The sequence below is a fragment of the Ailuropoda melanoleuca genome, chromosome 3 (genome assembly GCF_002007445.2).
Source record: "Ailuropoda melanoleuca isolate Jingjing chromosome 3, ASM200744v2, whole genome shotgun sequence".
NCBI classification, from domain to species: domain Eukaryota; kingdom Metazoa; phylum Chordata; class Mammalia; order Carnivora; family Ursidae; genus Ailuropoda; species Ailuropoda melanoleuca.
The window spans coordinates 36831682-36858249 of NC_048220.1; the positions used below are offsets into that span (position 1 = coordinate 36831682).

The 26568-nt window shown below is 38.5% G+C and overlaps 2 protein-coding genes across 2 annotated transcripts in view; one reads left to right on the forward strand and one right to left on the reverse strand.

Annotated features, from left to right (window-relative positions):
- ANKRD55 (ankyrin repeat domain 55) overlaps positions 1–26568 on the reverse strand; it is a 697933-nt gene that overhangs the window by 595342 nt on the left and 76023 nt on the right. The window lies entirely within an intron of this gene.
- MAP3K1 (mitogen-activated protein kinase kinase kinase 1) overlaps positions 11753–26568 on the forward strand; it is an 88300-nt gene continuing 73484 nt past the window's right edge. Inside the window, exons 1-2 of the mRNA XM_034655631.1 lie at positions 11753–11842; positions 26159–26449. Of these exons, the coding sequence (XP_034511522.1) occupies positions 11753–11842; positions 26159–26449 (381 nt within the window). The remainder of the gene's footprint in view (positions 11843–26158; positions 26450–26568) is intronic.

Here is a 26568-nt window from a genome sequence, read left to right on the forward strand (position 1 = left end):
GAAGCACAAGAACAAACCAAGGGCTACCCCCTCCTGTTGCCACCATTCCACTTCAGGCTTGCTCTCCAACGCTGGGCTGCCTTCATCAAAGCCTTTAAATATCCTTCTGCACAGATGTGGGCCTTTGTCTAAACTCTACAGTGTAGGACTGATCATGAGTCCTAGAAGAATTGAATTCAGGTAGTAGAATCTTACATTCCCAGGGCGACAGCAACACCTACTCCTGCTTATAGAGTAGAGGTGCAGGAAGTAATAATACGGAGTGCTTCCTTCAGCTAAACCCCAAAGTGCAAGTATATAATAGTAAATAGATGCACTTATTTGGAAGCTGTGCACTGGCATCTGTATCAATCCAAATGCTGGCAACAAACACAGATGTGGACAGTTTATAAGTTACAAACAATCTAACCAACTTTGTATCCTCCAGAGGAGTACTTGGACTTCACCAAATATCAGAATCACCAAGAGGATTTGTTAAAACACAGATTGCTGGGATGCCTGGGTGGCTCAGGCAGTTAAGTGTCTGCCTTCAGCTCAGATCATGATCCCAGGGGTTCCTGGCATCCAGTCCCACATCAGGCTCCTTGCTCAGCAGGAGCCAGCTTCTCCCTCTGCCTGCTGCTCTCCCTGCTTGTGCATGCTCTCTCGCTGACAAATAAAATCTTTAAAAAAAAAAAATTTTTTTTTAAACACAGGTTGCCAAACTCCCTCCCCAGAGTTCCTAATTCAGAGATCTTTGGCGAGGTCCAAAATTTACCTATCTAACATGTTCCCAGGTGATGTTGGTCCTGAGACTATACTTTGAGATCAACTAACCCACATTACCTATACCAGGACTAGTAGAAAGAAAATGTTCACTAAGCGTATATCGATTCATTGATAATAGGCTATGACTGGTGAGTTTTGCAGCTTTCAAATTCTTTAAAAAAGAAACCCATCAGGTAAAAAGGAAGAAATTTACTAAATCTGGAAATTATCAAAGGAAATACCCATGTAAAGTAGCATTTGAAATTCATACTTCCAACATTCTTTTGTTTTGTACAAGAAGAGGAAACATTTGGATCTTCGAAAATTAAAAAACAGCAAAGATATAAGAAGACAGTACAGTCCTCTTTGTGCTTCCCAACACTTGAGATTATTATGAATATCATAGGGAATAGTCTGTCAATTAAACATTCAACATAAGTCATACTCCATTAACAAATTAACCAGACGTTCACAATATTTGTTTATCTTAAAAGACCAAATCACATTGACACACATATACAATCAAAAGAAGAGAAAGTTGAGGTTTATTTACTCTCATTAAAAAATTCAGAGTGTCTATCCCAAATCATATAAATAAGTATAGCAAAACTAATGATAATCAGTACATTCCATCTTTAGAAATGCTTCACCAACATTAGCCAATGAACTCACGCAGAAAGCTTGTGACGTAGGCATTATTATCCTTGTTTTGCAGATGGAGAAACTGAGGAAGGAGGAGGTAATGACTTCCTCAAGGCAGGCCTGAGTCATCATCAAATGCAGAGCAGACTCTAAGTTAAGGCAAATTCTTTGGATTTTTGTCTCTTAAAATTCAAGAAATAAAAAATAAAACCAAAGGAGAAAATAACTCAATTTAGGAAAATGAGCTTTGGTAAAGGGAATAGGTTTTGTTTTGTTTTGTTTAACTGAGAACAGAATTTCCAAAGCTAGTAATTTGTATGCCCCAAAGTTTCCCACTAATTACCACCATCTCTTCTGTGTTATCGTTCTAGTAGGTGAGAAGTTGATGATAACTCTGTTTTGACCCGAGATGCTTTCCTTTTTAAGGAACAGGGTCTTATGGAACTTCAATTAAATAAGTAGTGAGCTTATGGAATTTCTAGCAAACATGGCTTTCCTTTTGGTTTACATAAATTGATCTTCAAATTATCAGTGAAGGAAAAGGGGGTTGCTCCCGTGTAATCCCCAGACCTTCCCTAAATGCCCTCAAAAGCTATATCAAGTGTGAGTGTATTAAGTGAAATCCTTCATGAATTTGTAAATTGCTTTAAATAAAGCCCTTCAATAATAATTTTGCAAGAGAGGCTTGTTTTTATAATTTATAGCTAAGCAGCTGTTGTTTTGGTGGCGTCTTCAGTTTCTTTTACGGAAAAAAATCTGAAAATGAGTCATGTAGACAGGAAGACCAGATTGCTTTACATAGTAAATGTTTTTGTATGCTTGCTTCATAGAACTTTTAAAGTCTCAAGAAAGTAAACACCAAAAAAAGATCATTCATTAACCATCACACTCGAGAAGATGTTAACCAATGATATGTGCAACTTATACTCCAACGGATTTTTGTATTTCTTGTGTATTTCCATGCAATAGCTGAGTGTGCATGATGAGCACGTAGGCTAGCAAAATACGAGACAACTTCTCCGAGGCCCTGCAAAGCCTAGCAAATGCCTCATCAAGGGTGTAAGGACTGACCTGAAGTCATTTACTCTGGTATGTCAGTATCTGCACCATTCACTTTTGTCCACTTGGATGTGGCAAGAAACAGAAGCTGATGAAAAGCACATAGTTACTAATATGCTCAGTATATTCTTGGCACTTGAGGCGATGTATGCAAAGGTGCTTTGTGAATTATAAATTCCAAGTCCCTTCTGTAGACAGAAGTGTCATATACTTCAATAATATGATCATCTCTAACCTTCTGAGTGAGTACCAGTTAAGAGAAATTAACATTTACCGTAATATCTATATACATGTTTATTCGTTGATTAATAAACTATATATGCATACTTCTCTACTAATATATTATACATATTATACGACACACAAAAATAGAAATTGAAAAGGGATAATAAAAATGAATAGGAAAGATGGGGCACCTGGGTGGCTGGGTGGTGATTAAGTGTCTGCCTTTAGCTCAAGTCATGATCCCAGGGTCCTGGGATTGAGCCCTGCGTCAGGCTTCCTACTCGGTGAGGAACCTGCTTCTCCCTCTCCCTCTGCCATTCACTTCGCTTGTGCTCTCTGTCTTCCTCTATCTCTCTCTCTCTCTCTGTCAAATAAATAAATAAATTATCTATAAATAAATAGGAAAGAATTTCTAGTATTTTCTTCCTGCTCCCAATGGATTATCTTTGGAGACTACTGCTCTAATGGAATGTTAAGTCTATTTTGAAAATAAGGGGTGATAATTATAATTAACATTTGTATAGTTTATGTAAATACTGTTAAATATTACTAATTCTAGTGCTTTACATATATTAACTTGTTTTATCTTGGTATCAGCCTTATGCAAGAAGTATAATTATTATCTCCACTTCACAAATGATGAAATCAAGGCACACACTAGTCACCTAACTTGTCTGTAGCCACACAATTACAAAGGAGAAGGGATGGGATTTAAATCCAGGCAATCTAGAGCTACACTTCAGCTAATCTGAAACTCTGAATGCCTGGCACATTATTATCGTACTAACCTACAGGTAAAGGGTCTCCTATGCATTAGTTTCCATAATACCTTCATAATGGCATGTATCTTACCATATTATAACTGTTGCTTTGAATGTTTGTCTCTCCCACTAGAATGAAAACTCCCTGGGCTCAAGGACTAAAGCACTTTTATATTTTGATCACAGTGCCTGGTATCTGGAAAGCTGCTGTTGAATAAATGGCTAGATGAAAGGAAAAAAGATTTTAAAAATGGGCAGATGGGGGGCGCCTGGGGGGCGCAGTTGTTAAGCATCTGCCTTCAGCTCAGAGCGTGATCCCGGCGTTCTGGGATCGAGCCCCACATCAGGCTCCTCCGCTATGAGCCTGCTTCTTCCTCTCCCTCCCCCTGCTTGTGTTCCCTCTCTCTCTGGCTGTCTCTATCTCTGTCAAATAAATAAATAAAATCTTTAAAAAAAATGGGCAGATGGATGAATTTACCCAAAATTACTTTATATCTACTGAAATGTGTATGTCCTTAAGATAGGAATAGGAGGGTATCCTGTCAACAAAGATATTCTCAGACTTTCTTCTTAATGGGATATTATTCCATTGCCAAACCAAGATATAGAAAAAACAAGCTTGATGTTATCCAAGCCCTGTCCTACCCTTGGGCCTTCCAATCCTTTGATGCTAGGAGAAACCAAAAAGGTGAAAGTAGAAAGATAGGAATGTTGTTTATACAAATAATGTCTCTTGGGAGCCTTATTCATATTTTCTCAAAACAAAACAGAAAGAATCTGCCCTCATGCTTGAGTCAACAGGAAACCTGTATTATTACAAACTTAGCCTGGATACGTGCAGGGGAAAAAAAAGGGGGGGGGTGAATGGACTTGATGATGATGGACTTGACTCCTATGATGTGGAATCCAGTTATCCAGGTCTCAATCCAGTCTTAATCAAGCATATGTGGTTACACTTCCGTTGGCAATATGATTCATTACAACACAAGTCACCCGGCCTGTAAGACTGATATTCCCAAACCATGACATTTCATATACTTACTTTTCTTCACTTTGAGTGATGCAAACCAGCACCAGGATGTTAGCCAAATCTCGAAATTCTCCTTCCTATATTGGAAGCTGGAAAAACTTCAAGGTGCTCGGACTCAAACACACACTCTAATAAATGTGTGTTTTTCACACCCCAGTTACTTCTGTGTATAGCTTAAGGTACAAAAGCCTCTGACCAAAAAAATGACTGTTGAATTGCTTTAACAAATCTAATGATGTACGTAATGTAATGTAATGGGTTCCATCTACATACCGTATAATTTTGTCTTTTTTTCATTGCTTTATATTTTTTATATGTTATATGTTCTTGCTATATATTGCTTTATATGCTTTATATTCTTTCAAATAAAAGATGATTTTATAGAAGTTGAATTCTGGACTTTCTTTGTCATAATTACATATGTAATGTAATTACACATATTAACTATATATACATATTATATATAATTACATTATGTATAATATATTTGTTTTATTTAGGCTTATTAGTGTTGTTCTTTGGTGCTTCTTACAGCAATCAGATACAATTACCACTATTCTGTAACATTACCTATCAAACTTGTTATTTCACTCCGAGAGCTGTGCCTATCTTGTCTTTATTTTTCCTTCTCCGGGACAATGTTCACAATAGTGTTACTAAATCTTGCTGAATTGGATCACTATTAAACTACTTAGCAAAGGTAGCATCTGTCAAAGATATTATTTGTTTTAATGAGTAGAGAGCAAGTAGAGTCCTACTTAAGTGTGGCTTAGGGGACCAGCAGAGCAGCCCCAACATCACCTAATAGCATCTTAAAAATGTGTTATACGCAAGTAATGAATCATGGAACTTTACATCAAAAACTAGGGATGTAGTGTATGGTGACTAACATAACATAATAAAAAATTATTATGAAAAAAAATCTTCAATCTAGAGCAACATTCCCTAGCCACTTTTGCCAATAGTAAAGGTGATATTTTATTCACCATTTATGTATCTCCAATAGAGCAATTTGGGAACAAAAAGAATTATTTAGTGATCTCCTAAAATCCCAGGACCACATGATAATATTGAATGCTTACCACGTGCTACACACTATCCTAAGTTACACTTTGTGAGTTAACACCCTCAATCCCCCCAAAAACTTTGAGGTAAGTACTATTATTAGTCTTCCTTTTGAATATGAGGGGAGCAAGGACACTAAGTAAATGAAAGGATACATCATTTCATGAATATATAGACCCCAAAAAATAAAGAGGTCAATTCTCCCCCAAACTAACCTATAAATTCAATGCAAACTCCAGGCGAAATCCCCATACATATTTTCACTGAACTCATAGTGGATCCTAAAATACATATAGAAGAGGAGAAACAAGAATAAAAAGCAAGAGTATCTAAATTTTTGAAGAAGAAGAAAAAAGAGAGAAAGATGATCCTCTCAGACATTAAACTTAAGATAAATCAGTGTGCCAGACAAATAGATAAAGGGAGTAGATTAACAAGTCCAGTGCCGATAAGAACTTTATGTATAGCAGAGAAAGCTTCACAAATCTGTGGAAGAAAGGGTGTAGTATCCCAATTAGTTCTCCATATGGGACAGTAAATTAGGTCTCAATAAATGAGGAACAATAAATCAGGCCTCATCTCACAGCATCATATATTTAAATCAATGGTTATTAAAGGTATAAGAATGAAAAATAAAACTTTTACAACTTCAAAAAAAAATTTGACCACATTAAAATTAGGTGTTTATGGGGCTCCTGGGTGGCTCAGTGGGTTAATTGTCTGTCTTCGGCTCAGGTAATGATGCCCAGGTCCCAGAATCGAGACCCACGTCGGGCTTCCTGCTTAGTGTGTAGTATGTTTGTCTCTCTCTCTCCCTCTGCCCCTCCCCACTGCTCATTCTCTCTCTCTCTCTGTCTCGCAAATAAATACAATCCTTTAAAAAAATGATAAATAAAAAAATAAAATTAGGTGCATAGGCAACAAGGGATACCACACACCCACACACACACAAATTAAACAACAAATCACATACTAAGAGAAAACACATGCAACGTACTTAAAATCCAATATCCCTAGAGTAAATTTCTCAGAATCATACAAATCAACTTAAAAAAGACTATTTTTCAAATGGGCAAAGGATAGGAACAGATAATTCACACAAGAGTGATCAATCAGTATAAGAAAAAAATTTCGCATCAGTAAACAGGAAAATATTTCATACACAAAAGATTAGCAAAAAATTAGAAGTCTAATAATGTAAACAATTAAGGAGTATGTGGGGGAAGCAAGCACCCTCAGTGTACTCTATAAAATTTGCTAGTAAATTTTAGCATATATCTAGTGAAATTAAAAATGCACAAATTCTGGGGTACCTGGGTGGCTCAGTTGGCTAAGCATCTGCCTTCAGCTCAGGTCATGATCCCCAGGTCCTGGGATCAAGCCCCACATCAGACTCCCTGCTCAGCAAAGAGTCTGCTTCTCTGTCTGCCTCTCTGTCATATTTGCTCTATCTCTCTCAAATAAATAAATAAATAAAATCTTTAAAAAAGGATGCATTCAATATATGAAAACTACACAAAATCAGACAGAAAGCAGTTTATGACCAGTGGTCCAGTCAGCGATACAAACTCTGAGTAAAAGTAATGCTTTCATAAATGGAAGAAATCATTACACAACAAAATTTTGTACATGAAAATTTCATTATTTAACTAAGAAACACTGAAGGACAGGCAAGTCACAGACCAGTTAGGCAAGAGGGTTCCCTTGCTCCAATGTTAAAACCAAATCCTCGAGTCAAAACTATTTGCAGATTAAAGGTAGGGCCAGTGAGTAATCTTAGGAAGACCAAAAACATCTACCACTTGAAATATTGAAAATATGGTGCCATTAAACTCAATTTTTAAAATTCTCTTTTCTCTTTTTTTTTTTTTAAGATTTTATTTATTTATTTGACAGAGAGAGAGAGACCACCAGTGAGAGAGGTAACACAAGCAGGGGGAGTGGGAGAGGAAGAAGCAGGCTCTCAGCAGAGGAGCCCGATGTGGGCTCGATCCCAGGACTCTGGGATCACGCCCTGAGCTGAAGGCAGACGCTCAACGACTGAGCCACCCAGGCGCCCCTCTCTTTTCTCTTTTTTAAACATAGGTGCAGATGGCTGATTTAGTCATACACCTTGGTCCAGGCACACTATCATGGACCACGCAATGCCCCTTGCTTATTTTGTTTTAGTTTATTTACTTATTCCCTTTTATCCCCATGTTTCACTGCCTTTTCCCTCTTCCCTCATAGCTAGCCATTCTGACATATTTGATCTATTTAACATGTATGGTTACATTTGCATGTGTTCTTAAAAAAATGGATATGATTGTTTTGTCTGCATGTGTATTTTTTAACAGCTTTATCAAGACATACTTCACATACCATACAATTCACTCATTTAAAGTGTACAAATAAATGGTTTTTAGTATACTCACAGAGTTGTGCAACCATCACTAGTCAATTTTACAATATCTTTATCATTCCAAAAAGAAACTGCACCCATTAAGGAGTTACTCCTCGTCCCCCTCTGCCCAGTCCCTGGCAACCACTAAATTAGTCAGCTTCCTTTCTCTATAGACTTGCCACTTCTAGACATTTCCTGTAAATGGGATCATAAAATGTGTGGCCTTTTATTTCTGACTTCTTTCACTAAGCATAATGTTTTCAAGGTTTATCCATGTTGTAGCATGAATCAGTACTCTATTCCTTTTCATGGCTAGCTAATATTTCATCATATGGACATACTTTGTTTTATCTATTCGTCAGTTGATGAACATTTGGGCTATTATGAATAATGCCGCTATGAACACTCACCTACAAGTTTTTGTGTAGACTATGTTTTCAATTCTCTTGGATATGTACCTAGGAGTGGAATTGCAGGGTTATATGGTAACTCTATGTTTAGCAAACTTTTTCAAAGTGGTTGCACTATTTTACATTGCCACAGCAATTTTTCCACAATCTTACTGATACTTGTTATTTTCTCTCTTTTTTATTATAACCATCAGTGGGTATAAAGTAGTATTTCATTGTGCTTTTTTTTTTTAGATTTTATTTTTAAGTTATCTCTACACCCAACATGGGGCTCAAACTCACAGTCCTGAGATCAAGAGTCGCAGGCTCTACCAACCAAACCAGCCAGGCATCCTCTCCTTTTGCTTTTGATTTGCATTTGCCCCATAGTTACTGTTAGGCACCTTTTCATCTGCTCACTGACCACTTGTATATCTTCTTTGGAGAAGTGTCTATTTCAATCCTTAGGCTGTTTCTAACTTGGGTTATTTGTCTTTCTATTATTGTGCTGCAAGAATTCTTTATGTATTCTAGATACAAGTTCCTTATCAGGATTGTCCCTTCAATTTTTGTATAGTATCCTGTGAAATTAAAGAGTTACTCATTTTGATGACGTCTAATTTCTTCTTTTGTTGCTCGTGCTTTCAGTGTCATATCTAAGAAAACGATTATGAAATACAAGGTCCAAAGATTTACTCCTATGTTATCTTCCAAGAGTTTTACAATTCTACATCTTACACTTGGCCTTTGATCCATTTTGAGTAGATTTTTAGATATGCTGTGAGGTATGGATCCAACTTTATTCTCTTGCATGTGGCTATCTGTCCCAGAACCACCTGTCAAAAACACTATTCTTTCTTCCATCTAATTGTCTTACCACTTGTGTCAAAAATCAATTTGCCATAAATATGAGGGGCTATTTCTGGAGTATCTGCTCATTCCACTGATCTGTATGTCTGTTCCATATGCCAGTACCATAATATCTTTATTATTGTTGCTTTATAGTAAGTTTTGAAATCAGGAAGTATGAGTATTTCAATTTTATTCTTTTTCAAGATTGTTCTGGTGCATATATTTTAAAATTTACCTCATTTTTACCCACATATCCTTTTTATAATCAATTTTGAAATGAAGTCCTAGTGATAATTCCATGTAAACTGCCTATTTCTCTTTGTGGAGGCGTCCCGCCCTTCTCTTCTCTGGGTCGACTAAACATCAAGGCTCCTCTTGCTGAAACTTACTAAGGCAATGTTTCCAAACAAAGCCCATCTGTGAGGTTGGCAATTCTTCCTTCTCCCTCAAAGTTTCTCAGACCAGGTCTCATCTCTTTGCATTGTTCTTTAAAACTCTCAAGACTTTTTGAACAAGTGCTCTATCTCTGATGATTCCATCTGAACCGCTCAAATTGAAACTGAGCAAATATATTAATAATAGGCTTTTGGGGATATATTTTTAAAAGTATGTGTACACTAAACATGCACACAGAGACAAGCATGAGTCATAAAGATACTGGAATGTACATTTATTTTTAACTTATGCAAATGATATTGTGATAGATGTACATATATAGAGATAGAGATTTATCGTACTTTTTTCCACGTTTCTATATACAACTTTCATAATTGACAAATATAAACTTGGTTTCGCTCCCTCGCCAGAGTATAAATTTTAATTTAAAAACAAACAGACCCTCCCTCACCAGGCATTAGGCTCTCTGTTTCTTTGTGTCTTGAGGAGTACAGGTTCCCTGGTGTCACCACACTGGCTGTGCCACCAACCCTGGGGCCAGGGCCAGCCATTGCCTGACACCATCGATGTGGTTGCCTCTGAGGAGGGGGGAGTGGTGTAAAGGGAGGCAGAGAACCACTGTTTTTATAATAAAACTCATGGAACTATTTGAGTCCTTCAATAATTTTTATTGATAATTTTTTTAAAAAAGAGGAGGTGGAAAGGAGAGGAGTTTGGGAAATAAATCAGTAAACAACGGCAATAATCCAGGAACTGAACTCTTTTAGAAAGGATGGAAATGGGGGAAAGTGGGAAAGAATTGAAAGAAATATCTAAGGTGGGGCGCCTGGTTGGCACAGCGGTTAAGCGTCTGCCTTCGGCTCAGGGCGTGATCCTGGCGTTATGGGATCGAGCCCCACGTCAGGCTCCTCCACTATGAGCCTGCTTCTTCCTCTCCCACTCCCCCCTGCTTGTGTTCCCTCTCTCGCTGGCTGTCTCTCTCTCTGTCAAATAAATAAATAAAATCTTAAAAAAAAAAAAAGAAAGAATTATCTAAGGAAAACTCTTTTTATTAATTAATTAATTTATAGAGCACAAGCAGGGAGGATGAGCAGAGCGAGAGGAGAGAGAGAATCTCAAGCAGACTCAGTGCTGAGCACAGAGCCCACCATGGGGCATCGATCTCACAGCCCTGAGATCACGACCCGAGCTGAAATCAAGAGTCAGACACTCAACCGACTGTGCCACCCAGGCACCCCTTCTTGGGAAAATTCTTAGGAATTAGTGCTTGAATGTGGAGGAGAGACACTGAGATGGCCGAAATCTCAGTTTATTGGGAGGACAGTGTGTACATAGAGGAAAATAAACTGTATTATTTTGCACATATTTTCCACCTCTTAGGATCTGCATCATTATACACTATGCTATTTTCTAATTATGGGACTGTAGAATTTAGCACCTGTTTGTACAGGACTGTCATTCTCGTGAACAGTTTCATGTTCATATCATCATTGTTTAACAACACTATAAACTCTTCTGCTTTATATTACTCTCAAATGTTTTCTTGGTTCCACATGGCTAGGGATATTATAGACTCTCTATGAACAATCCATGGTTAATTGATGATATAAGGTAGAAAAGACAGGTTTTTAAATGTTGGAATCAGGTAAGTGAAAAGAAACCCAAATCTATGATTCTAAAGTTACTTTACTTATAAGTACTTTTTAGATTTTATTTTATATAGAAGTAGAACAGCTAACACTTATGTAGTACTTTCTGTGGTCCAGACACTATTTTAAGTGCTTTATATGTTTTAACTCATTCACTGCTCTCACTGACCCCATAAGGTTGGTACCAGTATTATGCCCATTTTATAGATGAGGAAACCAGTGCACATGGAGATTAAGTAATTTATTCACAGTTACACAGCTACTAAGTTGCAGAATCAGGTTCAAACCCAGGTGGTCTTGCTCCAGTTCACATTCACATATGTATGTCAAATGTTCTTAGCAATATGGTATGACACTGTGATGTGGTATAAAAAGAGAACAGCACAGCATATCATAATGTACAGTACGATTCAGAGAGAGAATGTTCAAGCAACCAGAGAACAGAGAGATCCTTGTGAATGGAAATGAATGGAAAAGAATTTCCTAAGGAGAAACGATATGAAAGGGTCATAGGTCAGTTTGTAAGTCAATATACCAAATAATTAATTAGCCAAATGACGAATTTGCTGAAATTCATCAGAAAATTCATCGCAGCTATGTTACCAGACAAGCCATCCACATGGCCAGGGGCAGAAGGGACAGAGGTATTTAAACTGTGAGATTGGTAACCAAAATTGACACTTTGACAAGTCTAACAAATCTCTAGCTACAGGGCTATAGCAAAGCTTTAAGGAAACTAGAACATAGGAAAAGTTGCCAGTAAGGCAATGAAGCAATGAGTCCGTGAATAAACCATTGGTAGAATGGATTTTCAGTGAGCTGGCCTGTGGCAAATTCACTCATCATTAATGAATTGACTTTTGCTACATGGGCCTGATTCAACACATAGAACTGAAATGTATAAATGTAGATTAGGTCCTACAGTACCCACCACAATGATCTTGAATCCTACTTTACTGCAACCCATGGTAAGGAATACACTTTATAGTGTAACTACATGAACACACACACACACACACACACACACACACACACACAAAAGATTCATGTTGCCCTTACTCCAGGCAATTCACTCTGGTATTTTCTATCCTATTTGATTTTTTTTAATAATGGTCACAACCCAATAACGTGATTTCCTAATCATTTAATTGGTTTTGACCTGCAGTTTAGAAAATCTTGGAACAGAAAACCTGTTGTAACTTCCAATATATAGTACAAGATTAATAGCCCTACAGCACCAAACTAACATGTTTAATACTGTTTGGGAGAAAATAATGGATATAATTCCAACTCAGATCCTGGAGAAGCCAGCAGGAACCCCAGGGAGAGTTCCCTTTTCTTCATGCAAGACAGGGTGCCCTGGAATGGGTTCGACCCCCAGAGAGGGGCTAGTGCCTTGGAAAGTGTTCCCGTTGCAACTCACTGTTGCAGGATACAATTACCCACTGCAAGGGAATGTTCTGTCTACCATACATCCTGTTGTGGGACTATAGGGAGATCTTGCAGCTCCAAATTGCTGGTATGGTGGCTCTGGCCTGATGGGTCATTGAGGAGATAGTTAAAAGGCTGGGAGGAGGAAGATGCCTTGGTCAGAGATGCCTTGCTAATGGAGCCCTTTCTTTTCCTCTACCAAACCTACCGGTCTAACTTTCTGCTGCCAGAACTGGCTCTCTGCTACCCATAAGAATTGTTCTCTCCCTTGTTCCACTAGTAAACCAAACACCATCTTAAGCTGTTCACTTCCTCTTTTGTCCTGTCAGCAACCCTAGAGGGGTCCCGTGCTGGCAATAAGAATGTAGAGATGGGGTAGAAAAGATACCTTTTCTTTTTTCCCTTGTGCTGGGTAGGAAAAGACAGAATTGCACATAAGATACTTCTGAGTTTTTTAAGTGCAGCAGCATTAATTTATCATCATTTTAAGAAAAGCCAGGCTTGGGTTGTTCTGACTGGGATTTCAGGTCATCTGCCTAAAACCACTATTTTATGTTATTGTTTCTAATTCAGTGACATAGAAATATGAGAGGGGAAAATAATAAAAACGTACGCCATATTCTATTGTATAATGTCTCATCATTTGGCCATGCATTTAAACAAATTAGTTGCTGATTATACTTCAAGTGTAAAATGCTGAGGGCCTCTTCTGCCCTTTTGAGTTCAATTAAATTTTTAATTACTTGGTAAAGGAAAGCACTTCAGGAAATAGAGGTAACATTTCACCCAAAGGCTTTTGTAAAATTAAGAGTTGAAGAACAATGATATTTTTATCTGCTATTGTTCATTGATGACCAGCTAATGTTTTTGTTTATTTGTTTTTGTTTTTAACCATCTCCATGGATCCATCCCTAGTGGACTCGTGTCAGCCCTACTGGATGCTATTTGAATCAAAGATGAAGAATAAATAAAATCCTATCTGTTATCAAGTATTTGCAAATTTCTGGGACTCATCCTTTCTCACTGGAGCTTTCCATGTTGAAGTCAGCCCAAAACTCAATTTAGGGAGAGCATGTGATTAGCATTCCTTCAGTTATGAGGCCTTTATAAAGCAAAGTGTTTTCTTGGCATCTTTGGTAGATATTTTTTCTTCCTTATCCATGTGAACATCTTTAGAAGAAGATGAAAAAGCTGAATTTTTTTTTAAGGATTTTATTTATTTATTCGACAGAGATAGAGACAGCCAGCGAGAGAGAACACAAGCAGGAGGAGTGGGAGAGGAAGAAGCAGGCTCCTAGCGGAGGAGCCCGATGTGGGGCTCGATCCCATAACACCAGGATCACGCCCTGAGCCGAAGGCAGACGCTTAACCTCTGTGCCACCCAGGCACCCCGAAAAAGCTGAATTTTGAAATAGACTTATTAAGAAGGTAAATGTGGGGGCGCCTGGGTGGCGCAGTCGTTAAGCGTCTGCCTTCGGCTCAGGGCATAATCCCGGCGTTCTGGGATCGAGCCCNAAAAGCTGAATTTTGAAATAGACTTATTAAGAAGGTAAATGTGGGGGTGCCTGGGTGGCGCAGTCGTTAAGCGTCTGCCTTCGGCTCAGGGCATAATCCCGGCGTTCTGGGATCGAGCCCCACATCAGGCTCCTCTGCTATGAGCCTGCTTCTTCCTCTCCTACTCCCCCTGCTTGTGTTCCCTCTCTCGCTGGCTGTCTCTGTCAAATAAATAAATAAAATCTTTAAAAAAAAAAAAAAGAAGGTAAATGTGAAGTACTCAATTTGCAAAACTGAAAAAATACTAAAAAAAAAAAAATATTTGAGTATCCTGAACACCTACTGTGTGTGTTGGATCATTCTACTGAAACACCTACGAATCTGTTATGGGATTCCAGGTCCACCTTGGAAAGCCTGATAACTCAGTGAGTTAGAACATAATGCTAATGAGCTGAAATGACGGTCATGGCCCTTGTTTGAGTTATTCAACATCGTTAAAAGAAATTTTGTTATATTTACCACCCACTAAACTTTTAACCCCAGTGACCAGCTAGGAAATTTTGTGCTACTGCTCAAAACAGAACTGGTTGAGGACCATGAGTGATCACACTATCGTTACACAGAAAACCTTCAAGTACCTGGTACCTGATAGGCACTTGATAAACATTTGTTGACTGATTAGAGATGCCTGATTGTTACACAAAGAGTACACTTTTTCTTCCTGGAAACAGTGATGTATTATGGTTAGAAGACCAAATTTAGAGTTAGCATCCTAACCTGCCAATTTTCCAGGTAAGTGATTTGTAGCAGGATTTAAAAAAAAAAAAAATCTCCATGTGATTCCATTCCCAAGTCTGTAAAACAGGGAGAACTATGTCTGTCTCCAAAAAGACCTGTGGAAGAATTAAGTGGGCAACAGTATGCAAGAACACCTGACAAACAGAGTCCCCAAGCAAATGTTGGTTGAATCGAATCCTACCATTTTTCATTGTCATGAAAGAGTTTGCTCTTAATTTTAGGCTTTCCACCAATAATTTTAATCTATTTATTTTGTTCTCTGGATTATGTAGTATTCCTCTTCTCTTAAAAATAATCAACTCATTTTTGGCAAAGTAGAGATGCAAGCAAAAATAACAGGAATGTTAAATATTACAATGCCAATATAAAAGATTAAGACTGACTTTTAGGTATTAGCAAGCTCACAGTGTGTACATTGGTAAAGGAGGCAGTGAATTCAATAGTAACTTCCTCAGTTAAGGACAGCTGCAGCATTTCACAGAGAGCTCAGCTGATGATGATTTTAGGTCATCCTCTCATCAATGACGGCCTCCTAGCAGTTACCTAAACTGACATTATTATTGTTGACTAGATTAATATGAAAAGTTATGACAGATGCTGTGATACTTCCCTTGAAATAAAATGAAAATAGAATCCAAGGAAAAGGGAAAAGATACGAATGAAGAAGGGACCTGAGTTAGAAGGGGCCTGAGTTAGAAGGGGTCACTCTGAATATATGCTCGGCTTCTAAGGAGGCTGACAGCTCTAGTATGAGATAGGCCAGACTGTTTAGGAGCTCCCCTTTCTCTTCTGCCAGATCCGATGATCAGTAACTGTCACATGAATAGGCAGAGCTGGGCCTGGCCCGGAAAGTGCAGTGAGGAACACTGGTCCGAGCCAACAAGCAGCAAAGCAGTTGGACAATAGAAAAATGCAAATGTCCTGGGTCTCCTCAACCTTCAATACACAATCTAAGTCCCAACATACGGTCAGCTGTTTCAGGAAGATAAAGAATTGCTTTGAGGAAAATCTGGCAATTTAAAAATCAGCTTAGAAATGTTCTTACATTTCAGAAGCTTTTGATCTCCACTAGTATTTCTATATAATTTTCATCCCTGATCACTTAAATATTTGAAAAATGTTAAAAACCTAACTCTTCAAACTAGTGCCCTTCACTTTATCAATATCTTATTTCTAAAGAAGATGAATCTTTAAAACATAACTTTGAGACCCTCTGCAATATGAAAAGTGCTTTAAAATAAGATGAAAAGTTTGTTTCCACGGTCTTACACTGCCTGGTCCAGTGTTTTCTTGCCTTAAAATATGTTGGCATTCCAATGTTTTCATATATACTAATAAGCTGGAACAGTAACGCCCACCCACTTTACACTGATCTCTTTAGCAATAAAGAAGATAGTTCTGTGATTTTGCCACCATTTGGAGTGCTTCTCAAAGAAAATCCATTGTTAGTTTACCTTTGCCTCTCTCTCAGATGGGATATGACCCGATTTGCTTTGTCATCTACAAACCGAGGAGAGTAAATGTTTCTGCTTAGCTTCTTCATCTTGCCATGTCCTCCAGCAGCTTGGCCCAGCAGATTCTCTGCCAAGAATCATCTGAAGCAACAGATGTATCCTGGAATTGCCAATAAAATGTGTGAAGGGGAGGGCTCTCCAGAGAGATGGCCTGTGTTTTAGAGCTGTTGATTCAATGACACTTTTTCATCTCAGAAATTATTTTTCTGCGTAATTTAATTAGAGATGGAAGCTAGTGATAGGTGTCCTCTAAGGAAATGCAGAGAAGCACTAAACTAAGTCCAAAAAAGATTGTTTCCCCCATCTCGTGAGTTGTATTTCTTTTTCAGTTTTTTTTAAGTTAGCAAAAAACACTTTATTTAGTTACTTACTATGCTGAAAAACATGCTGTGTCCATAGCATACAATGAATATATTACAAGGACTGGCCTTCAGTGTTGTAATCTCAGACTGAAGAGCAAAGGCTTCATAACCAACTCAAAGTTTCACCACTAGAGTTTGGGGAAAATAAGTCAGTAAAGTTTTATGTTTCCAAAAGGAAACCTGACATTCTAGCATTTAATGTCACCCTATTCCTCTACCTGAAATGTATACTTCCTAATGTATGTAAAGTAATGGACTTGTTATGGAAACACTTTTATTTTCAAAAGTTAGGCAAGTTATAGGACTCTAACTAAAACTCAGGCAAAACAAAATCACTGATAATAAGGCATACTTTTTTGAAAGATTTATTATTTCATATTTGTATGTATTATTTAAGTTTATTATTGAAAAAAAGATCCACGTCTGTTTTAAGATGGACAAACAACACAGAAGTAAAAAGTGAAAGTTCCTTCATCCAACTCCCAAGAGTTGCTATTAACCATCTTATATGTATTTGAAATATATAAAAATTTGTCAAATTACATTAACATTATATATTAAATATATAATAAGTATAGGATTTATAAAAATGGAATTTTATTCTATTCTGCTACTTGCTTTTGCACTGCACTATATTTTAGACATCTTTCTTTGTCAATACAATAAACAGGTACAAATTATTTCACTCTTCTCCATGAGTGAATATTCACTTAGGTAGCATAATTTAAAAAAATCTAATCACTACTAATTGATGTCTGGTGCACTGTTACTCTGTCATGAATACAAGCACCGCTCTAAAGGACAATTTCAGTTTTCCGTAGATTAGAAATGGTTCTTACAGCATAGGAAAACTACGCTGCTTCAAAGCACAGTTTTATTTAAAATTTTGAAAGCTATTTCACATTACCCTCTATGGTTCTGTATTGGATGCCTCCTGTGCCCACCTCGCATTTTGCCCACCTTTTATTTCCATTATTGCTGCAGCTGTCTGCAGCGTGACAGCATCTCATTTCAGCCTGACCTCATTATCTCTCATTCCTCCCCAGGCTCTCTCAAGGCTGTGTGACCAATGCCTGGGGACATTGATCACCTTTTGTACATTTGCACCCCTTGAAATGTGAAAGGCTAACATAACACTTCTTGGTGCAACTCTTATCCAATGAGGACAGGAGCTGGTGGGTAAATTCTCCTCTCCTCTCTCCCATTCTCCAGGTGGGCAATTGTGAGGCATAATCCACATAGCTCCTCAGAAGGTCCCTGAGGGATCCAGTCCAGACTGCCTACAAGGGTGGTGACCAGCTAGAAAAGGCTCCCCTGAACTGGCTTTACCCTTCTCTTTTCACTTCCCTACTCCTGTTCCCCTTTCTCAGGCTCTGCTTTTGGGGGGACCTCAGTTAACACATATACAGATCAAATCTTACCAACAGTGACTGTTTCTTCCTATCCTCAGTCACATCAGGCACTGTCCACCTTTTTAAATGTTGTCAATCTCATAGGGAAAAAAATAGATCTCACCGTTTTAATTTGCAAGTCTGAATAATAGTAAGTCACATATAAAAATCACTTTAAAACATCAGCAAGTAAACCATAATCAAGAATCCGTCATTTCTTCTAACATTAAAACCATTAAACATTAAAAGAAAAACACCTCGTTGCCCCTATTTTCCCCAGATGAAGGTAGTATTTCTGATTTTCACACAGTAATTGACACAACAAAGACAATAACAAGTATATAACATGAGCAGAAGTCTTTTTCTACTGTTTTACAGCCCTTGACATATTAAGACAGGACTAGCAAATGATGGGTACATAATTTGAATTGGGGCCTTTGTCCGTACGTGTTAGTATCTGATAAAATGTTAGACTTTCATAAAATGTTAGAGCTGAAATAGACATTAAATACCATCTTGTTTAGGATACTTACTCTGAAAATGGGGACACTAAAATCTAGGGAAGGGAAATGACTGAATGACTCACCCAATATGACACAGACAGAGGGAGCGACAATCTGGGACTCCTGACTCTGGGTTTGATGTTTTTCTTACTAAATATGCTCTCCTTACTTCAGAAACAGATCATTTGGCTTTTCCAAAATATCCTCAGTCCTTGTGTGTCTGATAAGAGCCCATTTACTATTGAAATATAAAAAGTTAAGAAATGTTATTCATAATATCACTATGGAGACATCACAAAGGAGTATAGGTTTCCCCTGCTACACAAAAGTAGAGCTTTCCTATGAAACATTTTATAGGCCCAAATGGCATAAAGCAAAGAAGTAACTACCATTAATTTAAATGGAAAAGTTTTTGAGCATTCCCAGATGTAAAAATAATAATAATAATAATAATAATAATAATAATAATAACCTCTCAGGCTTTTCTGATACCTTATGACACATCTTACTAACAGATGCCAAAACAAATAGAGATAAGGCACAGATGCTCACATACACAGTTCAAAGCTATGGCGGCTTGATGCTAAAATGCTGAGCATGGATTCTGAGTTCATATTTCTTTTGGTTGGTGAAAACAGGTACTAACGTAGATCTTTCACAAAAGCAAAGAATTGTAAGGAGAACTTTTGAAAAATGGGGGATACCTGTATTTTTAGAGAAGTTATAGCTTCATAATGGTGACCTCTTGAAAGAGCTTTCTAATGGCTCCAAAATTACAATTGTAAATACTAGAATACTGGGATCCTGGCTCACATCACTGTTCAAAGGTGACATAAAATACGAGGTCAAGATAAGAATCTCACATAAGGGGTGCCTGGGTGGTGCAGTCGTTAAGCGTCTGCCTTCAGCTCAGGGTGTGATCCCGGCATTATGGGATCGAGCCCCACATCAGGCTCCTCAGCTATGAGCCTGCTTCTTCCTCTCCCACTCCCCCTGCTTGTGTTCCCTCTCTCGCTGGCTATCTCTATCTCTGTCAAATAAATAAATAAATAATCTTTTAAAAAAATAATAAATAAACAAAATCTTTAAAATAAAAGAATCTAAAATAAAAAACAAAATAAGACAAAACTGACAGTTGCTAGCAAAAAATCAAGATCAATGAATAAAGGGGGTCAGAGACTTTAAATTTATTAGAAGCCTATAGCTACCAGCATGTAAAGGGAGCCTGGAGATGACTACATTCCTGAATTATCTTTGTCTCTTCGGATATGTTAGAGATTTACCTTAAGTTTTCACAAACAAAAAGTTTCTTTTTGTACAATAAAACCATTTAAAATAATGAAAGTTTTAAAAAGTCATTGGGGGGCAACTCCTCGGGTCCCCTCTCTCCTCGGGAGCTTTATACTACCACTTTACTATCACTCAATAAACCTTGCTTTGCTGCCTGCCAATAAATAAATAGTCATTGGAGGTGATTTATATATTTAGGCCAACTGAGTTTTAAATGCATATTTCCAATTCTTATTATGGTTAATTAACCGATAATAATTCTGCTCAGTTGGTTTTAGCCATATATTATTTCAGTACAGGGACCTGCTAATATTTGTGGAGCACCTGCCAAGTGCTATGCGTTTTACATAACTGCAACTTTATTTACTGCTAGCCCCTGTCCTAGTTTGAGTTCCCCTAAGAGCAGACCTTGAGACAGGATTTTAATGCAAATAGTTGTTTGAGAGGGGAAGGCAGGGGAGTGAAGAACTGAGAAAGGAAAGGCAACTAATAAAGGTTGCATTTCCAAGCTGGTAATCACTATGGGTTACTGGAGATCAATCCTGCTGGGAAATCATTGTGGAGCACATATCCCACCCCAAGGGTAAGAAATTCTGGTATGTCGGTCAGTGTCTAACCACCAAAGTAGCGATAACAGTGAGAGGAGAGGGGGAGGCTCCAACAGAAAATCCCCATGTTTCTGATGACTAAAGTGTGTACAACTTGCCAAAAGTCGTGTAGCTGATAATGGAAGAACTGAGATTCAAACACCAACCTGGCTGATACTGAAGTCTTCTTGTATCTGTGTATTGCTGCTTCTCCTATTGAAAGCAGTATCACAATGCATTAGTGAACAAAGAAAATTATATTGTGTTATTTATGGTAGATTAAATTGTTATAACAAATAGATCTAAATTAGTAATGGCACAAGACAATAGAATTTTATTCCCTGGAATGAATTCAGGTTATCTAGAGGGGCTGTCTTCTAGCTAGTCCTTCAGGGACCCTTTCATTCTGTGACTCTATTATCCCACGGGGCATTATAGTCATCTGTATTCAGCCAGTGCCATTTCTTTAAAGCCATGGTTCACATTCTGTTAGTGAGAAACAGTCACATGGCCATATCTAACTGCAGGGATGTCTGGGAAACAGTCCCTGACCGGGCAGCTGCTTCCCAGCTACAACTGTATGGGTGACCCAAGCAACAGATACTTGTGCTGGAGTCTGGGCCTCAAGGCAGGGTGAATGGTGAGAGCAGAACAATTAATGGTGGAAAGTAGAAGGAGGAGATAGATTGAGAGAGAGGTTCAGAAGGGTAGAAAGCATGTTTACTACTTCAATCCTATGGTATTCTTGGGCCTTACATGGTGACTAGCACACAGGAGTTAATGCATTTAATATTGGTTGAATGAATGAAAGAAGGAATTTGGATTCTATTCTCTATGTAATGTGGAACCATTAAAGAGTTTGAGGAGAAGGGACAGAATCAGAACTGTAGTTTAGAAAAATAACTGACAATAATAGTACCTAAAATTTATTTGAAAGGTTAACTACTTGAGGTAGAAAGTAATTTACTTATTATATGTTACCAATTTCTATTTGTTGTGATTTTTTTTATTTCCTGAACACATAAACATGGATATTTTTAATTATACCCCAATCTGGCCTAACCAGGCAGTTAAGAATACATCAAACTCACAAGTGTTAGGTACAACGGCTCTAGGACTGAGCTGCCTGACGCATAGCCAATAGCTACATGTGTCTTTTGAGCACCTGAAATGTGGCTAGTCCAAAATGATATTCAAGATGTTCTGAAGTATAAAATACACACCAGATTTCAAAGATCTAATACAAAAATAAATGGTTAAAGTTATCATTAATAATACTTTATATATTGATTACATATTGAAATAGTAATATTTTGGATGTATTATATAAAATAACACAATATTGTAATTAATTTCACTCCTTTCTTTTTATTTTTTTAATGTGTCTACTAAAAATTTTAAATTACATATGTGACTTGCATTTGTGGCTTGCATTATATTTTATTGGCACTGCTCTAGTAGATGCCAATTTTGTATACCTGTTTAGTAGTTTTCACCCCAAAACAATGCAAATCAATTGCAAAGTGAAGGTGCAAGTGTTGCAAAAGACGCAGAAATTAAGCCACTGGAAGTGGTACTGAACTCAGCTCACATATAAATCCTTTTCGGTGTAGGATTCAACAGAGTTGAACCACCAGACCACAAAGGAAGAGAAAACCAACAAGGACATCAATTCAAAGAAAGTAACTGAATATTACAGGAGGACCTTGGGATAATGTACGAAGTCTTTAGATACTTTTTGCAAAAATCATAGTCACAAATAAACCACAAAAGTCAAATGGAAAAAGAACACCTCACCATACATCAAAAACATTAACCAACATGACTCATTGAAAGAATTCAAAGAATCAGTGCAGAGTGGTAAAGGTAGCAGAATTTTGCTGTGAGAGAGATCAATTTCATAAGCTGTAGTTTTAGTAGAAAAACTCAATTCATCTGCTTTTCATTATTTACTACAAAATTTAGTTTCTGATTTTTTTTTAAACTTTTTTTTTTTAAAGATTTTATTTATTTATTCAACAGAGATAGAGATAGCCAGCGAGAGAGGGAACACAAGCAGGGGGAGTGGGAGAGGAAGAAGCAGGCTCATAGCAGAAGAGCCTGATGTGGGGCTCGATCCCATAATGCCGGGATCACGCCCTGAGCCGAAGGCAGACGCTTAACCGCTATGCCACCCAGGCGCCCCTAGTTTCTGATTTTAAGTACATGCAAATACATGCAAAATATTTAGATGGCTGCTTAATAAAAAGGAATCATAAATATGTACATGTTTATAAGGCAGATACATATATCTTAAATATCTTATTTTAGCTTAAAACATAAATAGCAGGATTTTGTTTTGTATGGTTTGGGTTCTTTTAACCAGTATTTGGCTGTAGGGCCTCGGTTTGTTAAGCGTGAGTTCGCTAGAGTTTCATATATCTGTGTCACATACCTCACTGTCTACAATTTTCACTTTTAGTTTTTTAAAACAAAGTGAGAACTGATATACTTGCTCTCCCAATCTTTTACAGTTATCCCATCCACAACTAATTTGATAGAGACTTTCCTAAGGATTTATTTATCATTTGAGAAAGAGAGGCGGGAGGGGAGAGGAATCTCAAGCTGAGTTCCGGCTGAGCACGGAGCCCAACCCGGGGGCTCGATTTCCTGACACTGAGATCATGACCTGAGCCAAAATCAAGAGCTGGAGGCTTAACTGACTGAGCCACCCAGATGCCCCAATAGAGATCTTTTTTAGTGTCTCACCTTCATTTTCCAAAACATTTAACTTAGTTTTCTTTGGAACAATGTTCTTTCTGCCTTCACATAGCCATGTTTTATTTATTTAATAATTTAATAGTGTTTAATTAAATTTCATAAGGACGGTTATAATAGGCATAATCAGGTTTGGGAACAAGTAGGACAGATTTTCTTGGGGCCCACAATTCACCTGGAGGGAGAAATGTACAGGTGCCATGAGCATTCCTTGCGCTTTGGCATCCCTCTGCATGCTGTGTACCACACTGGAAATATTGCTGGATGAGTCAGCTAAGTGGAGGCTGCTTAAGAAATTTTCAACTACAGTATCACCTACAGTGTCCTTGTAGGGGGCCAATTACCCCATAAATGACAAGATTTCCTGACTTAGGACATATTTGAAACACCTGCAAGTATGGTGTCTGGAAAGTGTGGAGAAACCAAATTTTAGACCAACTCTCCTGCAAGTATTCTGTATTAAATATATTAATATATATAAGCCTGATAATACACAAGCATTTGTTCCATTCTCCAGGTTACATTGTACTCTTTATGTCAATCTAAGACACAGATCTTACAAACAAGCATGAAAACACACACAGGGATCTGGAATCCTCTGAGAGTCAGCCTGATAAATATCTAATAAAATATTTGCAGATAGGAATGTTTTATTGAATTTTGTAAATAAGAAAAACAACAAACAATATCCCCAGAGAAGAGGAAAAATCCTTGCACGTGCATGGTAGGTCCAAGGTGCTTAATAAATCTATGATGAATGATGTACAGTCTGAAATATTTCTGCCAATGTACACTAAATTTGCTCATTCTAACGTCAGTGATACTTATGCACAACCAAGAAATGCACTAGTATTAAACCAGATGCTCCCAATGAATTTGTGTAGGAACTGAAGTGTGACAATTCCTAGAAACACTGCATAGAAGCAGTGTAAAGCACTGGCATAAAGGTTAGCAAGGTTGTCATGGCATAAACGTAATCATTACAATGCTTGTATCTAAGAGAGGACAGAACTAAAAAGCTTGGGAATAGTAACTGGAATTTTCAGTGCATAAGCAACCTTAGAAAAGATACAAGTCTCCTTTATGTCATTAAAGAAATCAAAATAAGGCACTTCAAGATATGCATTTGAGCAGTAACGTAAAGCAGGATCCAACAGCACCAAAACCAGAGCTAGAGTCCTAACCATGCTTAAGACAGAGAAACTACAGTAGCAATCCCATGGGTTAAATTCTCCTCAAAGGTGACTTTGTATTAACGCATGGCAGAGGAAGAACATCCTTTGTAGTCAAGCATGTCCTTTGATTATTTCTCTCTCCCTCTCTCTCAAAAAAAAATCAGTTTGCCTGTGTATAGATGCATAATGACAACCCAAATATTTACATAAAAGATCAAGGGCAAAATGACTTAAAGCATCAAGAACTAGGCAAAAGACCAGTACTGGGGTTTCTCCACGGTGGTGCGGAGAACTAGGGCTAGTTGACAGTGTTGTGTTTGGTACAAATAGTTTTGCTGGAATCCTGTTCTACTGTCCTACTATGGCCAAACCTTAAAATTGGAACAATTTTGAAAGGCTAAGGGCGGCCACTTGCTTTTGTCATTTACAGGTACCTGAGTATGTGTGTGCCATTTAAAAGTTTTTCGATCTAAATAGGAAAGAGGAAAGTTTGTCCTTTTCAATTTTGGATTTGGTGGGTGTGGCAATCTGGAGAACCTAGGAAATAACTAGTGTTTAGTTTGGATGATACACTTGGCTACCATTAAAAGAGTGTATAATTATAGCCTAAATGTAGGCTTTAAATTTTAACAGATTTATCTAAACTTTCAAAATTTGTACCGTTGAATGTAAGTATCTAAAACCATCTTATGTTAGATGCAGCAGTATTCAAAACATTGAGCGAATATAAAATCAATACCATTTAAAAAATCCCTCGATTATCACCACCCTCTTTAGTTAACATTTATAGCCGGGAAGGAGACTTTCATTTTATCTAGTTCCAAGAAGTCAAATGTTTTGTGGACAGTGCAGACTTAACGTCTAATCTGAACACTGACAAGATAGCGCTCTTTCTGTTCGTGAGGAACCCTCCCCCTCCCATCCGCCCCCATGTCTTAATTAACGTTTCACAAAATAAATCTAGGGATGCATGTGCCTGGTTGCGGAAGGTTTCCCCTCACCGACAAATCAGCTCAAGGAAAAGAAGGGAGGGGAGAAATAAACGCCACACATAAGCTCTACTTGCCAGAAGAAAAGTCGAAAATCATTAACATGTAAATGGTGCTTTTTCCGTTCCAAGGCTCCTTATCTCCGAGACTGCCCCAGAGCTGGAAGGGTTCCGAACTCCACGTTTGGCAACTCGGGGACTGCAGGGGTAGGGGCGGAGGGAACACGGACGGTGGCCCGACCCTGCCGGGAAGAAGGACTTGCCGCCAGAAGCATCGGATTCGGGGAGGGCCAAAACCTGCCCAAAGATGACATTATCGAGCACTTTCCGGCACAGCCTTGGTTCCTTCCCCTAACAGGCTCGGTGTGGTCCTGTATACTACTGCCTTTCCCAAAACAGCGGAGGGGAAAATAAAGATGTACAGGGACTTCCGCCCTTCCATTTCTCTCTCTAGCGGGGGCGGAGGAGGTGAGAGGGATGTCCCAAACGGGTGACTTCAGGTTGTGAACAAGATATTCCAGGAAACTTTGAAGTTTTATTTGTAGCTCGTGTTAGGGGAGAGGAGGACAAAACATAAGGAAAGGTTTTTTAAAGAAAACCTTTTTTTTTTTTTTTTTTGGTCCGCGGCTGCACGTCTGCTAAACGTTGGGTTTCTTTCGCTTTGCATCAGGCGACAACCCTGGGCGCCACCTGCGCGTCCCGCGCGGAGTGGGGGAGGAGGGTTGGTCCTCGCCCGGGCTCCCCGACGCCCACTGCAAAGGGCAGTGAGAATGACAGACCGCAAACCCTCTCGCCTGCGTCCCCTTCAACGCACTACACACCTAAGTTCGAACGGCAACCCTCGCTAGGCGACCTCCCGACCAGCCGGGCCGAGATTGCGGCGGAGAGGAAGCGGCGCACTGCCGCCGCCGAAGCTCCTCCTCTCGCCGGTGCAGCCCGGGACTACCTGGCGGCCCAGCGAGTGCTACACGCAAAGCCCAGGGCGCCTTTGCGGCGGTTACGTCCCAGCCCACTGCGCCCGCCCGCGCGCGACGCTGGGCGCACAGCCCACTCTGTTCACCTGCTCCCGGCCATCCCCCC